Source organism: Mytilus galloprovincialis, chromosome 9, assembly GCF_965363235.1.
Source record: "Mytilus galloprovincialis chromosome 9, xbMytGall1.hap1.1, whole genome shotgun sequence".
NCBI classification, from domain to species: domain Eukaryota; kingdom Metazoa; phylum Mollusca; class Bivalvia; order Mytilida; family Mytilidae; genus Mytilus; species Mytilus galloprovincialis.
The window spans coordinates 24,603,583-24,621,352 of record NC_134846.1 but is presented as its reverse complement, the minus strand read 5'-3'; the positions used below and the strand labels follow the sequence as shown (position 1 = coordinate 24,621,352).

General features: G+C 31.8%; 1 protein-coding gene across 1 annotated transcript; it reads left to right on the top strand.

Moving 5' to 3' along the window:
* The first annotated feature begins 1,037 nt into the window (after positions 1-1,037).
* Positions 1,038-16,998, top strand: LOC143044686 (uncharacterized). Its single transcript, XM_076216751.1, has 4 exons — positions 1,038-1,202; positions 8,741-9,014; positions 10,520-10,999; positions 12,004-16,998. Exons 2-4 carry the CDS (start codon positions 8,888-8,890, stop codon positions 13,734-13,736), a joined length of 2,340 nt encoding a protein of 779 aa, XP_076072866.1. The 5' UTR covers positions 1,038-1,202; positions 8,741-8,887; the 3' UTR covers positions 13,737-16,998.
* Positions 16,999-17,770: the final 772 nt, after the last annotated feature.

The window sequence follows — 17,770 nt, the reverse complement described above, 5'->3', positions numbered from 1 at the left end:
ATTTTGCTCTTCATGAATGTGCCCTTTAGTTGGAATAAAAATAACTTATCTTATCTTATCTAAGACCCCGTTCACACTAGGACATTTTTATCGATTTAAACTAGACCGGTTCACTTTAGATCGGTTTAAGGGCTAATGTGAACGCATTAAAATAAAATAAACGCATTGAATCGATCTTCAATCGGTCTAAACTAAAACACCAAAAGAGGTAGTTTAGTTTGAATCGATCTAAAGTAAACCGATCTTACTTTAGATGTGAACGCAGAGATCGGTTTAAACTAGTACGATTGAATCGAAAATAACGTATGCGCATGTATAGCGGCAAAACTATCTCAGAGGTTCGTTGTTTAACCCATATTTCTCTGTTAAAAGACCTTTAAAACAAACTGCAAACATGTTGTCTTCGCCCTAGCATAGATTTGCGAAGTCTGTGTCTTCTTTTCTTATGTTGATTTTTTTTCTTTGCAGGAACCGCAGTATTTCCGGCGTCGTGTTGTTACTTCGTTGCTACAGTTATTTTTTTTTCAAAATTAAAGAAAACTGCAATAACACCAGTATCAAAATTTTAAATTGTGATTCAAGAGAAACAATAACTTTATCCAATTTTTTTTTTCCAAGTGTGTGTATCAGTGTATCAGCACATGAATTTGATAAATCAGTTCTATTTATACACAGTGTTTACAGTTTTACGGGCAAAAAGGTTAGATCGATTACGTTTTTAATTGTAGTGTGAACGCAGTGGTTCATATTAGACCGATAGAGATCGATATGATTAAAGATAATGTGAACGCTAACTGGTTTTATTTAGATCGATTCAAATTAGATCGATAAAAAAAAATGCTAGTGTGAACAGGGTCTTATATTACCAGATAGGATCAGATAGGAGAAAAGTTTCTTCAAATAATATGAATGTATTGTGCTTATTTGTACCAGAGACATATAATATATATTGTATTATATGTCTCTGTTTGTACAAAAAAATATGTTGTATCACTTAAAATGTTCCCTCAGTCATACAGGGAATTGTTCCCAACCGGTTGATAACGAAATGTGATTGCAATGCGATTACGGAACTATTCCGGAAACGACTTCACATTTATGTGTAGATAGAAAATTTGCAGTTGCACCAGTTGCACGTCAGCCTCAGGTACCAGACACAAAATGTAGTTGTAAAGCAAGTTTCTGTCATCATTACACAATAGGTATGTCACATTTTATTTAGCACAGACCCCTTGCACTTTGAGAGGAATATCAACCATTTAGAAGAAGACAATTTTATAAGGGTACACTGCGATTGTCATCAAAGAAAGTTTTAAATCTTTTGACGTTTTATTTTACTTTCCCAGCATTTCAACAAACTCTTTATTTTCTTCTATCTTTTTGTCAGCTCTCTTTTTCCAAGACTCCTAGTATATTTTTATATTGACATTGCTGTTATAGCTGCTGTATCATCAGCATTGGTATCAAATTGCAGATTTCTTCTTCAGATGGCATTTCTGCAACCCTCCTCCTGTATTGGTATTCAGTCTCTGTACTTTCTCTCATCTGCTTTAATTACCCAAGTAACAATTTCATGTAGTAAATTTGATTCCTATTAGCAACTTTTTATTTTTAATGGTATTGATATCTTTTATTGTGAAAGATTAATTAGAAAATAAACACCCACAAATGCATGTAATCTTAGTATACATGTGTTAGAATATCTGTAAAAAATATACAAAGGCATACATCATTTTACTTATTCAAATCTAAATTAAGAAGAAGGTGTAAACCATTGTAAACAAGAAGAAAGAAGTTGTAAAAGTCAATTTCACTTAATATGATAAAAGACCCAAAGACATTTTGGAATTTACTTAACAAATTAAAAACGTATCAGAAATAAAAGAAGAAAACCATTTTGATCAAGAATTATTTATAAACTACTTTAAAAAAATGAACAGTACTTCTAATATCCAAAACAATAAATTCCATGACATAATTATTGAAAAGTTAAATGCCTTAAAAAAGACACTAAATACATGGCATGCAACTCTGACAACGGAATTATAAACGAATTCAGCCAGTTGAAATTTTAAATGCAGTTAAAACACTTAAAAATGGTAAATCAACAGCTGAGGACTTAGTTTCTTATGAAGTGATTAAATGCTGTATGCCAGTATTATTAGAACCCTTATCAAAATTGTTCAACCTAAATTTATGAAAGGCAGCTTCCCAAAATTATGGAACAAAAGTCTGATTACATTAATTCATAAAAAGGGGAACAAATCTGACCCCTCTAATTATAGAGATTCAAGATTCAAACTTTTATTATCCTCAGACACAACAGTGTACAAGAGGTCAATATAAATACATACATAAATAGACGAAATATCTATACAGTAATTACAATACAATTATGATAAACATGTATATACGACAACAGGAGCTAACACACAATAAACAATCATGCACATGTGGTATCTCATCGACTTCTAATTTGGGAAAATTACATGTATTCAATAAAATTATACACACCAGACTTATGAAGTTTATTAACACCAATAATTTGCTTAGTGAAAATCAGATTGGCTTCAAAGAAAAAGCTAGAACAGCAGATCATATCTTCTCATTGAAGTCAATGGTAGACAAATATAAGACTTAAAAAAAAGAAAGTTTTTGCAGCATTTATAGATCTGCGAAAAGCCTTTGATACTGTCTGGAGGGAAGGTTTATTCTACATCCTACTCCAAAACAGACTTCCAGGCAAGCTTTTAAATGTCATCCAATCAATGTATAATGAAAACAAATGCAGAATTTAATTTCAAAATGGTATTAGCCATGAATTTATATCAAATTACGGAGTAATACAAGGGGATGTACTTAGCCCCACTTATATTTATATAAATGACCTTGTAAATGACCTTAATCATGCAAACACTCTTGAAACCAATTATTATAGATGTTAAACTGACATCATTATTATATGCAGATGACATCATTCTATTGTCTGAAACCCAAGAAGGGCTACAAAGTACAAAATGCACTTAATGAGTTAACTAAATTTGTTACCTATGGAAACTTGATGCAAACAAACAAAAATCAAAAGTTATAATATTCAATGCTAATGGAAAATCTCATTGTAATTATTTTAAAGTAGAAAGTGAGCATCTTGATCATTGTTGATTGAGACTTAAATCTTATTGTTACCTTGGAATAACTATAAATTGTTCAGGAAGTTTAAGTCATTCAAAAAAACTTCTTATGGAAAAAGGAAGAAAGGCTTGGTTTAAATTAAAAAAAACAGTCTCTTTAGATAATTCCTGTAATATGCTTGAACAATTATTTGATACTTTAGTTGTTCCAATAACTCTTTATGGAAGTGAAGTTTGGGGTGTAAGCCAAGTGTTCAAAGATTCAGATCCTTTTGAACATTTACATATTAAATTTATTGAAGAAATTTTAGGGGTACAGTGCAAAACAACAAATGTAGCCTGTTAAGCTCAGACAAACAGAACCCCTTTGTACTTTAAAATTCAGCTTTTAGCTGTAACATTTCTAAACCACATTGTGAACTCACCTAACACTTAGGTCAATAAAATATATAAAAATGTAGAGAAAACAAGTAAATGGGTTAACATTGTAAAAGACTGGTTAAAGAAATTAGGTTTTGATCATCTCACTTTTGATACTATTAATTTAAAATATCACATAAATACTATCCAACAAAGCAGAGGCGGATTTAGGGGGGCCCAGGGGGCCCGGCCCCCCCTTTTTGGGAAAAAATTTGGTTGCTTATATAGGGAATCACTGAAGCATGACTGGAGCGGGCCCCCTCTTAGGTCAGTCAGTGGGCCCCCACTTATGAAAATTTCTGGATCCGCCACTGCAAAGAATCTATGAGACTATGGCCAGGCTTATTAAATTATAAACTGTTCTATTAATAAATGTGAAAAATTAAATTTCTTTTGTCATACTAAAACAAGTATAAAAAGGCCCCCATATATTGATATATGTGAACTCAAAACTGACTGATCAGTTTTCAGTAAATTTAAACTAAGTGCCCATTCCCTAGCAATTGAGAGGGGTGTTATACATACCAACACTGAAAGAAGTAAACGCATTTGCTTATCCTGTAACAGACAAGAAATTGAGGATGAATACCATTTCTTCTCATCCTGTCCATGCTATACATCATTGAGGGATACCTATATACAAAATATTAATAAAAATCTTAATTTCAATTTTATCAAATTGCAGTCAGCTATAACACTGAAGCATTTGACTGCACTTTTAAATAGCAGTCTACCAGTCATTCATTTCATTATAAAAATCACCATAAAGTATATTAATGATTGTTTTTATTGAGAACATAGTGTATAACTTATATTTCTTTTAATGTGCAACCTAATTTTTGTTGGTGTTCTTTTTTTATTTGTTCATAAATATTAATAATGTGTTAACTGTCGATATTTATAGTCTTTTTTTCCCTCGCTGTGAATAGTCAATACCACTGTGACTCTAATATAATTATAATCAATTTAACTATTGTCAGTTGATTGTCTTAATTTTGTATGCCATAACCATTTAATGTAGATGTGTTTGTGCTAATGGAGGGTATCAGAGGCAGAATCAGGGTTTGTTGAAAGTGGGTCTAATTATCTTTAAAAGTTAAATTAGTAGAAATTATAGTTATTTTTCTCTTTTAAAACAGAAGTGGGAAGCATATTTTTTCTACACCCTTACTGGATTTGCCACAGAAACAAATTATTTTTGGGATACGATTGCTTTCAAGCAATCTGTAGACTTTTACCGTTGACTCAGGGCTGCATTCCTTCACGTCAACTGTTTTATTCTAAACATTCAGCAACATCTCAGATTCTTATGATTGTCTTGCTTTAAAAGGTAAAAACAAGCAAAAGGATTGAACATAAACAACTTTCCCGTTGTTCATCTCATAATCTTCATGTTTGATATTTCCCTTGACTTATATGCGTGTTTTTAACAACACGGAAAATCCGAATTAAGCAGTATTTATATTTAGTGTTTTATAAATTTAGAAACACGTCAGAGAGAATTCCCCAGTTTTGATTAATGCGCGAGTTCTCTGAATTCAGATAATTCTATTTCTGTCATAAAAGATCTGAAGTGGAGTTTTTCTATATTTTACCGTTATGAAACTGATATTTGATACTATAGTCTCATAAAGAAATGGAGAACCATTCATCATATCATTTAATAAACGTTCTAGTTCCAAATCGCAAGTCGTGGGTTTGTTTATGTATTAATGCGCATGCCTAGTTTTCTTGATTTTAAGGGATATCAGATTGAGTGGTTGCTCTGGATTCCCCGCTTCATTGATTAATTTGAAACTCATGGGATTCTTTCTATGTCTGTCTGCTATTGAGGGTTATTGTTGTTGCATAATTTTAAATCATATGCATCATTTAAATTAAAATAAATGTAGTCCACATCGTAAAGGTTACCTATAACACCCCTTCGGCCGAAATGGAGTCTTCCATATTATCGTTTCAAGTTGTCTCCCTTTCGAAAGTATTAACCGTCAAAATCGAAATACAATGCGACTCGTCAAGAAAAATTAACTCGTTAGAAGTCGATAAACGTCGTATTATATTAAGAACAATCTCAATTTAAACAGAGGGGTGTGTACGGAAAGGAGTCATACCCACTGACCCAAAGGAAATTAATATTTAAAGAGTTAGAAATGGGGTTCCTCCTAGAATTAACGGTGATAAGATACGAAGTGGAAATACCTTCTCTCACTCTCAGTGAACGCTGTGGAAAGTAAACTTGAAATTGATAGTACAAAAATAAAACACAATAAGTACATTGCTCATACACTTGTATCCGGGATTGGCTATTTTTAAAGTTGAGTGACATTTTGCATGTGCAGTTGAATTAGTTTTGAAAATAATACTATCCAGCTGTACCAGGGCTGCCAAAAATGCGTGAGACTCATGCATGTTCATGTTTTTTTTGCGGCAGTATCCTTGGATCTATTTTTTTCTTCCTCGATCTTTTCAATTTTGGCCAAATCTCACGCATTAATTTGCTTAATGAAAAGTTGGCAGAACTGCTATACATGTGTCAATGAAAACTATGGCAATCATATTCCTCAGAGCATTCTGCTCTTTGATTTTAATCTCCTTCTGAAGAATGCTTTTTATTAAAAATATATTCATAAATGGTCAGGAAATTACTTGGAAAAACATTTCTTATTTCTAACAAGATGACATAAATTCACAATTATTAAAAAAAATCATTTTTTTTACTCATTCGCTTAATTTCCCAGACTGATGAAGTACATTTAAGCTTATGAGTAATCAATATTCTGGTTAAGTTGCACTTACAAAATTTTGTGCAATACGTATACATGTATATGTATTCATAAATTATTAAAAAGAATCCAAATACAGATAGTTTAAGGTGGTTCATAACACTACAGGGAGATAACTCTGAAAATTTTAACCTTTTTCTTTTGTTAAAGAAATATTTCAAGCTTCTCAATGATCAAAATTAGTGTTTGTCTCAAGTTATTTGAAATTTTTATATTTTTTCAAAGGAAAAGGTTCAGTAAGACCCCTTTTTGGTTCCAAAATATAGCAGTTTTATAAAATTGGCATAAGTGTTTAAAAAGTGTCCAAAATCTTCCAACAAATGAACCAGAAGTTTTAGGCCAAAATCAGCCCATACCGGACCTACTACCATGACTACTTTTTTTTGTCATCAAATAAATTTGCTGTGTCATGTAAGATTTTGCAGATACGTCACATTATAATAAATGCTTAACTGAATAAATGAATGATATAGGGACATTCATGTATGTTTTATGGAAGGTTCTGCATTTCAAAACCAGTCTTATATTATTACAATTCATTGTTTTGAATCACAATTTAGTCTTATAACAATCATTTGGATAATGATCATTATGATGATGAAAATATAACTCTCTAGTTTACTCTTAGTTTTAAGTTCAGCTGGCCCACAGGGCCTAGTATGCTTTTCTCTTATAAGGATGATCACCATATAAATATGATAAAATGAGTCCTAAGCAAAGTACAAATGTTTTAATATCGAGAAGATACAGAATGAAGACCAGACCTTACTGGAATAATGTCTGTCATTATATATTGTACTATCTTTGACTGATCACAGAGGCTAAGCTGAGCAGAAAAATTGGAGCTACACAAGACCTGTTTGTGACAGAAAAATGAATAAGGCAGCCTTGTCTGATTGTGTTAAGTGTTAAGATTATTCACTTTTTTTAATCCAAATCATCAAAAAGATGGAAATATTAATCTGAATTCATGTTTCGAATTTTGTTTTTTAAGGTTATCTGGACAGGACTTTTAACTCATGCTTTTTTTCTTGTTGTTATGTAGAGCTAGAATAAGGCAACCAAATTTCTTCAAACTAAATTTTCGATATTGGTAGGGTCAATTTATAGGCCACAACAAAACAATAATTCATACAATTTATAAACGATCAGTAAGCTATACTTTAATAAATGTGGATTGTATTTGATATAACATTACACATTTAAAAATATTGCAGAAAGATTTTTTAAAGGTTTCAATGTTTCTTAGGTTTTGCATCTGATCTTAAATTATGAAAATAAGAAGATGTGGTATAACTGCAAATAAGACAACTCTCCACCAGAGACTAAATGACATAGAAGTTAAGAACTTTACAATGTAGATCACCTTACAGCCTTCAACAATGAACAAATACTGTACCACATAGTAAGCTTTAAAAGGCCCCTAAATGATAAATGTAAAACAATTCAAAAGAGAAAAATAAGGGCCAGATTTATGTAAAAAAAAGAGCAAAATATCATATTCAGCAACAAACGACAACCACTGAAATATATTTCATTGACTTGGGACAGGGAAATACAGAATGTGGCAGGGTTATATTAGTTTGAAGGCTCCAACCCTCCCCTATCCTAAAACTGAAATGTTAATGGCACAAACCAAGAATAAACTAAGCAATTTACCATAAACAGAAAACAAATATGAATAACAGCAAAAATTGACAACCAGTCAATTATTTGTCATTCAGAAGCTTCTGACTTAGAATGCGACAGGGTTAAACTGTTGGCTTCAAACCCTTTCACTATGATATTTCTGTAACAGAACAAATGTACAACATAAGAAAAGAAAAATTATATTCAACAACAAAATCCAACCACTGAATTGCAGATTGCTGGCTTTTGACAGGCACATGTATATGTTTCTTGCTTTAAAGAACTTCATTTAATTAAGTTGTTGATTATTATGCAATCATTTTCTCTCTAGACAATAAACATGTACCAAAATCAGAGGTCAATATCATACCTGAAATTATAGTTGCAATTCTTACTTACTTCATGCAAGGATAAACTTCTGTTTTTACTTAATACTCATTACAACTTAACATTTCAATTTTTTTTTAAATGGAAAACTAAAATTATATATTTAAATAATTTTATTTCATTTTTCCAGCTTAGTAATTAACACAAAAGAAAGGAGAGGAAAAGAATAATGTAATGGAGGCAACAGACATACTTCTCTCTACAATAAACATGTGCCAAAATCAGAGGTCAATATTAATGGGTCATACCTGAAATTATAATTGCAATACTTACTTCATGCAAGGATGAACTTTTGTTATTACTTATTGCTCATCATGCTCATGAACAAATTAACATTTCATTTTTTAAAAATGAATAAAAAAATTTATGTTTTTTTCTTCATTTTTTCAGCTTAGTGAATAACACAAAAGAAAGGAGCAGAAAACATAGAATAATGTAATGGAGGTGACAGACAAACATCTATTAAAGATAAGGTTTTAAGTCATTCAAATAAACTGCTGCTGTTCTTAGCTATGATATGAGAAGAAACAAATTACTATGGAGAAAATCATACCAATAAAATGGTCAGTAGGTGACTGTATTTGGGCCAAATTTTCTGGATACCCCTGGTGGCCATGTCTGGTAACAAAAGAGGAACAAAGCAATGATTACACCAAAATCCATGGCAAGTACATTTATTTTCAATAAAATATAGAATAGAAATGTAGAATATGCTAAAGAGACAACAACCCGACAAAAGAGCAGATAACAGCCTAAAGGCCATTAATGAATCTACAACGCAGCGATAAAATCCCGTACCCAGAGGTGGGCATCAGCAGGCCTTAAATAAAAATGTGTAAAAATTACTACAACTTCTTTAGAACTGTTTGACAGAAAGCTTTTGTATATTGGTAGAGAATACAGGGGTGGAGATATTTTGCTGTGGTTTAGCCATTTAGTTGGCTTTTATCTTGAAAATTGTATTAAAGTGTTAACATCCAGTTAACAAAAGTAATAATCAATTAGTTCCATAGTTAAGTCAAAGATAACTGAAATTGTCAAAGACACCTTTGAGGTTATCTGGTTATTATGCCTTGAAATAATGATACTTGAGCAAATCTGACATGGGTGAAAATGTTCATCAGGTTAAGATCTCTCTGCCATTACATTTTCAGACGGGTTGCTGCCCCTGAATTGGTTATATTAAGGAAATTTTGCAGTTTTTGGTTATATAATTATTTTGGATATCATTATAGCACCTAATAATATCTAATAATGCATATTTATCTAATACATGTACTATTAATTAAATTTTAACCTTATTTTACATGATTTCCAAAGCATCAGTAAATTCAGGTGAGCGACACTGGCTCTTGAAAGCCTCTAGTTTTGGTAAATCTTGATCAAACCTGGTCACAATCTGATATATTTCACATATATGTACAATATACTTAGTATATGTACAATGTACTCAGTATATATACAATATACTGAGTATATATACAATATACTCAGTATATATACAATGTACTCAGTATATATACAATGTACTCAGTATATGTACAATGTACTCAGTATATATACAATGTACTCAGTATATATACAATGTACTTAGTATATATACAATGTACTCAGTATATATACAATGTACTCAGTATATATGTACTCAGAATATATACAATGTACTCAGTATATATACAATGTACTCAGTATGTATACAATATACTCAGTATATATACAATATACTCAGTATGTATACAATATACTCAGTATAGATACAATATACTCAGTATATATGTACTCAGGATATATACAATGTACTCAGTATATATGTACTCAGTATATATACAATGTACTCAGTATATATACAATGTACTCAGTATATATACAATATACTCAGTATAGATACAATATACTCAGTATATATACAATGTACTCAGTATGTATGTTCTCAGTATATGTAAAATGATTTCCACTGTTGCTAAAAGTGTAAAAAATTGAAAACAACACTTTATAAATTTCAGGAGTCTGAGCCACTTTTAGGGTTTAAACTTTATATTAAGGCTATCTCAAAACTGAATATTTGAAAGCCAAGAATGTTTAAGATTGTATATTTTGTCATAATCAGCAATTCAGGCTTATATATTGAAGCTGAAAGCTATAGAGATCTATTTAATTTTTTTTATACAGATAGATTTAGAATGTACCATGTACAGTATTTTGGAGATGGCTATGAAACAGGTTGGGTGTACAGTAGCTCCACACTGAAGTTTGAAAGAATTAGTGCCTTGAAGCAACATACAAATGACAAAGTGAAATGTACACGTTTATTTGACGCATTGTTTAAGATCCCTTCACATTTGAAAACAGCTTTGAAAATTGCTATTCAGGAAGGGGAAATGTCCCTTCAGTTATGCACCAGTGCTCGATTACTTAAGTATGGCTTAACCTATGAACCTATGCAAGATTTCAGGCATAATATAAAAACTGAAATTGACAAAGAATCACTTTGCGTCAAGGATAAACAGAGTACATGTATAAAGAAAAGGAAAACAAGTGATGACAACTTGCACAGTAGAACAAAATATAAAAGGAGTAAAATTTCAAATGTTCAAACTCTAGAACGTCTAAAGGAACAGATCATTCAGAAAATTGGAGGAAAGAAACAAGGTAAATTGTAAAGTTTGAAAAATTTATTTTAAAATACAGGACATGATGATGTTATTTCCTCTTTAGGCCACAATTAAAAATATTTTGGTTTGCCCAAACCCTACCCAAAGGTTGAGACAGTGGGTAGGTAGAGAGGCATTTTCTTTTCTTTTTTTTCAAAAAAAGAAATTGAAGTATTGGGTGTTTATTAGTCTTCATGCCTGTCTGATTAAAAAAAAACTTTTGGCAAACAAACCTATTCTTTTTTATGGCCGTAGTGATCAGTCAGATTTGAATGAAGTGATTATTGGGCTAAAACAAATGGCAAAAGATACCAAACAGACAGTCAAAAATCATAAAGAAAATCTTACAACATCATGACAAAAACCCACCAAAAAATTATGGAAAGACTAACAGATAATACACTAGTTTTTACACGTCATTTTTGGGGCCCTTTATAGCCTGCTTCATGTTTTTGGTGTGAGTTAAGGCTCTGTGTTGAAGACTGTACTTTGACCTATAATGGTTAACTTTTACAAACTGTGACTTGGATGGAGAGTTTTCTCATTGGCCCTCATACCACATCTCCTTTTATCTAAAACAAATTATAAACATTAAAAAACTAAAGACTAAGCTACACATACCCCACCAAAAAAACTAAAAACCACTGGTGATCTTAGGTACTCCAGAAAGGTCAGTATATTCTGCTTCACATTTGACACTCATCATGTTGCTAACGGAAGAAACAGATTCAACATGTTCAATGCTTCTACAATCAAAGACAAGAATACCAAACTCTATGCAGTGGTAGATTCTACAATGTATATATTCTTATTGCGGATAGATTTTTCTTTTATTAGTCAAACTCTGTCACAAGTGGACTGATTTCAACAAATGACATTTTTAACTTGACATTTTATAATATATGGATCCCACATGATAGTTTACCAGAAGCAAAGAAATATAAGGAAGAATAGTGAAAATATTTCACTGCCAGGTTATTAAATAGCTTTTTTCTATTGTAGATGATCATTTGTCTTTCAACTTAGCCAATAATCTGTCATTTGATGAAGACCAGGATCAAGAGCACATTAGTTCTATTGGACCACAAGATGCAAACAGCAGTTCTATTAGACCACAAGATGCACACAGCTGTTTTATTGGACCACAAGATGCAAACAGCAGTTCTATTGGACCACAAGATGCACACAGCAGTTCTATTGGACCACAAGATACACACAGCAGTTCTATTGGACCACAAAATGCTCACAGCAGTTCTATTTTCCAAGAGGAGGAATTTAAACCTGAATGTTTTGTAAATGAATTTATTATTTGTGAACCAATATCTTCAAAATTATCATTTGGAGAAACTGAAGGAAATTTAGTAGACATTCAAAATGGAAGTTATGGTTCCAATTGTGAATCTAATAATCACAATTACTCAGCTTCTTCTAGGTGTTACAAATCTGGTTACTCTTCAAAGGAATCTCGTTCTGAATTAGATAATCATAACATTACAGCAGTGTCTTCTAAGAAATATTTAGACCTGGGAAATAACAATATTAAATTAGAAAATCAGAACATTAAAGCAGCCTCTTATGAAGATTTCCTTGACTTTAGATATGAAAATTATGAATCAAAAAATTTAAACAATTTGGAAGAAACTAGTAAGGATTATTTAGAATTTAGAAATAAAAGTACTGAATTGATGAATAAAAACATACCAGATTTATCTTCTTGGAAGAATCTAGACGTTAAAAACAATGATTGCAAATCTAAGAGTCGAAACAGAACAGATGTATCTTCTTGGAAGAATCTAGATGTTAAAAACAATGATTGCAAATCTAAGAGTCGAAACAGAACAGATGTATCTTCTTGGAAGAATCTAGATGTTAAAAACAATGATTGCAAGTCTAAAAGTCAAAACAGAACAGATGTACCCTCTGAGGATTATCTATATGTTAAAAACAATGATTGCAAATCTAACAATCAAAACAGAATAGATGAACCTTCTGAGGATTATCTAGACTTAAAACACAATAATTACAAATCTAAAAGTCAAAACAGACCAGATGTACCTTCTGAGAATTATCTAGCATGTCTAAACTTAAAAAACAATGATTTCAAATCTAAAAGTCGAAACGGAACAGTTGTATCTTCTGAGGAGAATCAAGACTTAAAAAATGATGATTACAAATCTAAAAGTAAAAAAGGAACAGATGTACCTTTTAAGGCGAATCTAGACTTAAAAAACAATGTAAAAGAATCTGAATGTCAAAATGGAACAGATATATCTACTAAGGATTATCTAGAATTTAAAAAAACCGAAAACAAATCTAAAAGAGAGAAAGAAACAGATGTAGCTGGAATCAGTATTCTTAATCTGAAAGATGATAATAACAATTCCAGTTCTGCATCGACAAATTGTAGCTGCATTGTATGTGGAAAAACATTAAAGAAACCTTGTAATTTGAAACTTCATATGAGAACACACACTGGAGAAAAACCTTATGTTTGTGACATCTGTGATAAGGGTTTCTCCCAGTCATGTGGACTTAATACACATAAACAGTTAAAGCATTCAACAAACAAACCTTATGTCTGTGACTTGTGTGGTAAAACATTTGCAATCAGAAGTTATTTGGACGTACACTTTAGAACTCATACCAAAGAAAAACCATATTCTTGTGAAAAATGTTGTAAATCATTCACACAAAGATCCTCACTAACAACACATTATAAAACACATACAAAATGAAGTTCATACACAAATGTACACTTGTAATACATGTGTGAGGAATGCAATGATTGTTCTCATATTTACATGTATAAATTTACTGTTAACCTTAGAAAAGGTCATGCATCTTATTTTGTCAGAACTAGAATGGGACTTTTTCTTTAGTTTTCCTTAAACTGAAGAAAATGTGTATATATCTTTTTAAATCAATTTAAGGTCTTGAGGATACCACACATATTTTTAAGAAATAATCAGTCTGAATTATACAACAAGTTTGAATAGAATAAATTTGGGAAATTGTTTTATCTATAATCTATTTTTTAAATGGAGTACATACGTTAAATCAATAAATTAATTGCTTTTAAGCAAAACCAATGAAGGATCCCATTTTTTCCCCCTTGCTACTGAATATAGGGTACAGTAACAGTTAGTCAATTACGTTGATTTACAATACTGTATAGTCAAATTATCTCCCCCTGGATTGAAAAAAATGTATATTTCTGTTATGATTAAACTGTTATAGATATACTAATGAAAAATGTTAATTAGATAAAATGTTGAAGCAAGTTCCCATTGTTACATGACCAACAAGTATTAATTTTAGCAGGGTGCTTCAAAATTGACAAATGATATCAAAAGGACATTAAGGGTAACTGGTAGTTTTTGATGAAGTTGAAGTCCAATCAATTTGAAACTTTATATGGTTTTTTTTTAACAATGAAGTTGTTCAATCACATTTTATTTTAAATTACAAGAACTAAATATTATTTTTTACAATTTTGCCTTTAAAGTGATTTGCAGGTGGTTTTTATACAACCGCAAACATTTTTAGCTCACCTGGCCGAAAGGCCAAGTGAGCTTTTCTCATCACTTGGCGTCCGGCGTCCGTCGTCGTCCTGCGTTAACTTTTACAAAAATCTTCTCCTCTGAAACTACTGGGCCAAATTTAACCAAACTTGGCCACAATCATCATTGGGGTATCTAGTTTAAAAAATGTGTCCGGTGACCCGGCCAACCAACCAAGATGGCCGCCATGGCTAAAAATAGAACATAGGGGTAAAATGCAGTTTTTGGCTTATAACTCAAACACCAAAGCATTTAGAGCAAATCTAACACGGGGGTAATATTGTTCATCAGGTCAAGATCTATCTGCCCTGAAATTTTCAGATGAATCGGACATTTCGTTGTTGGGTTGCTCTCCCTGAAATGGTAATTTTAAGGAAATTTTGCTATTTTTGGTTATTATCTTGAAAATTATTATAGATAGAGATAAACTGTAAACAGCAATAATGTTCAGCAAAGTAAGATCTACAAATAAGTTTTCATGACCAAAATGGTCAGTTGACCACTTTAGGAGTTATTGCCCTTTATAGTCAATTTTTAACCATTTTTCGTAAATCTTAGTAATCTTTTAGAAAAATCTTCTCCTCTGAAACTACTGGGCCAAATTTAACCAAACTTGACCATAATCATTATTGGGGTATCTAGTTTAAAAAATGTGTCCGGTGCCCCGCCCAACCAACCAAGATGGCCGCCATGGCTAAAAATAGAACATAGGGGTAAAATGCAGTTTTTGGCTTATAACTCAAAAACCAAAGCATTTAGAGCAAATCTGACAGGAGTAAAATTGTTCATCAGGTCAAGATCTAGCTGCCCTGAAATTTTCAGATGAATCGGACATTCTGTTGTTGGGTTGCTGCCCCTGAAATGGTAATTTTAAGGAAATTTTGCTATTTTTGGTTATTATCTTGAAAATTATTATAGATAGAGATAAACTGTAAACAGCAATAATGTTCAGCAAAGTAAGATCTACAAATAAGTTAACATGACCAAAATGGTCAGTTGACCACTTTAGGAGTTATTGCCCTTTATAGTCAATTTTTAACCATTTTTCGTAAATCTTAGTAATCTTTTAGAAAAATCTTCTCCTCTGAAACTACTGGGCCAAATTTAACCAAACTTGGCCATAATCATCATTGGGGTATCTAGTTTAAAATATGTGTCCGGTGACCCGGCCAACCAACCAAGATGGCCGCCATGGCTAAAAATAGAACATAGGGGTAAAATGCAGTTTTTGGCTTATAACTCAAAAACCAAAGCATTTAGAGCAAATCTGACATGGGGTAAAATTGTTCATCAGGTCAAGATCTATCTGCCCTGTTTTCAGATGAATCAGACATTCCGTTGTTGGGTTGCTGCCCCTGAAATGGTAATTTTAAGGAAATTTTGCTGTTTTTGGTTATTATCTTGAATATTATTATAGATAGAGATAAACTGTAAACAGCAATAATGTTCAGCAAAGTAAGATCTACAAATAAGTCATCATGACCAAAATGGTCAGTTGACCACTTTAGGAGTTATTGCCCTTTATAGTCAATTTTTAACCATTTTTCGTAAATCTTCGTAATCTTTTAGAAAAATCTTCTCCTCTGAAACTACTGGGCCAAATTTAACCAAACTTAGCCATAATCATCATTTGGGTATCTAGTTAAAAAAATGTGTCCTGTAACTCGGCCAACAAACCAAGATGGCCGCCATGGCTAAAAATAGAACATGGGGGTAAAATGCAGTTTTTGGCTTATAACTCAAAAACCAAAGCATTAAGAGCAAATCTGACAGGAAGTAAAATTGTTGATCAGGTCACGATCTATCTGCCCTGGAATTTTCAGATGAATCAGATAATCGGTTGTTAGGTTGCTGCCCCTGAATTGGTAATTTTGAGGAAATTTTGCTGTTTTTTTGTTATCTTGAATATTATTATAGATAGAGATAAACTGTAAACAGCAATTATGTACAGCAAAGTAAGAACTAAAAATAAGTCACTATGACCAAAATAGTCAATTGACCCCCTAAGGAGTTATTGCCCTTCATAGTCAATTTTTAACAATTTTCTTAAAATTTGAAGATTTTCAATAACATTTTCCGCTGAAAGTACTGTAAGCAGCAAGAATGTTTAGTAAAGTAAGATCTACAAACACATCACCATCACCAAAACACAATTTTGTCATGAATCCATCTGTGTCCATTGTTTAATATTCACATAGACCAAGGTGAGCGACACAGACTCTTTAGAGCCTCTATTTTTTTGTATTAGTATAATGCTATGATGTAGTTTCTGCATGAAAACTTGTAGGTAAAAACACTTAATTTCAATATCTGTATTTTATAAATAATGATTTCTCAGCAATTGCATATTATAATTTATATTAAGAAAGAAAAATATGTCATGGTTACAACAAATGACTAGACATCTTTTGTATGTAACATAAAATCTGAAGATTTGGTTTTTCTTTTTGTCTTGAATTAAATTTTTGTCTGGCCTTGACAGAGTCAAAAAGCGAGACATAGGCATGCTGTCGTCAGTGGCGACGACGACGATGGAGTCAACAATGTAATACTTTGTGATTAGGTCAGTTTTATGGGGAACCACTAGTGGTAGGTCAATGATAATTGGTATGCAGATGTATTACCATTGCCACATCTCATTGCCACGGAGATTATTTGGATCTGTCCCCTAAGTCATGGTCTATTGACTTTAAATAGTTTGCATTATCAAAATAACAAAAAGGCGAGACATATCTCTGTGATAACAGTTTATTTTTAGAAAGTATGATATTGCATGTATGTTCTTTTACACTCAGTCAATGTTTTGGTTTTATAAGCTTTAGTTACATGTATGAAGTTTTTTTTTTTTTTTGGGACATATTTAGAAGATGGATTTATAAAATATAAGATCTGCTATAAATAGTTTGTGTTTTACTTTATTCAGTGCAATTTTACATTCAGTAATTAGATGTTCCTTTCAAGTACATACTTTGGTCAATCATTTGGTGTACATATGTCTGCATTTGATATGTATGTCTTTGAACAAATAATGAATGCATTGGGCAGATGGATTAAAAACTAGACAAAGTAAGACCCCAGCACTCCACTCTGAAGTAACTTTATTCTAACAAAGTCAATGTAGGACTTTCTTTAAGATGTAATTGTGTATGGGAGACACAAATGATGCCCCTGCAGATGCAAAGTGTTATTTTGAAATACACAAAGTTGAG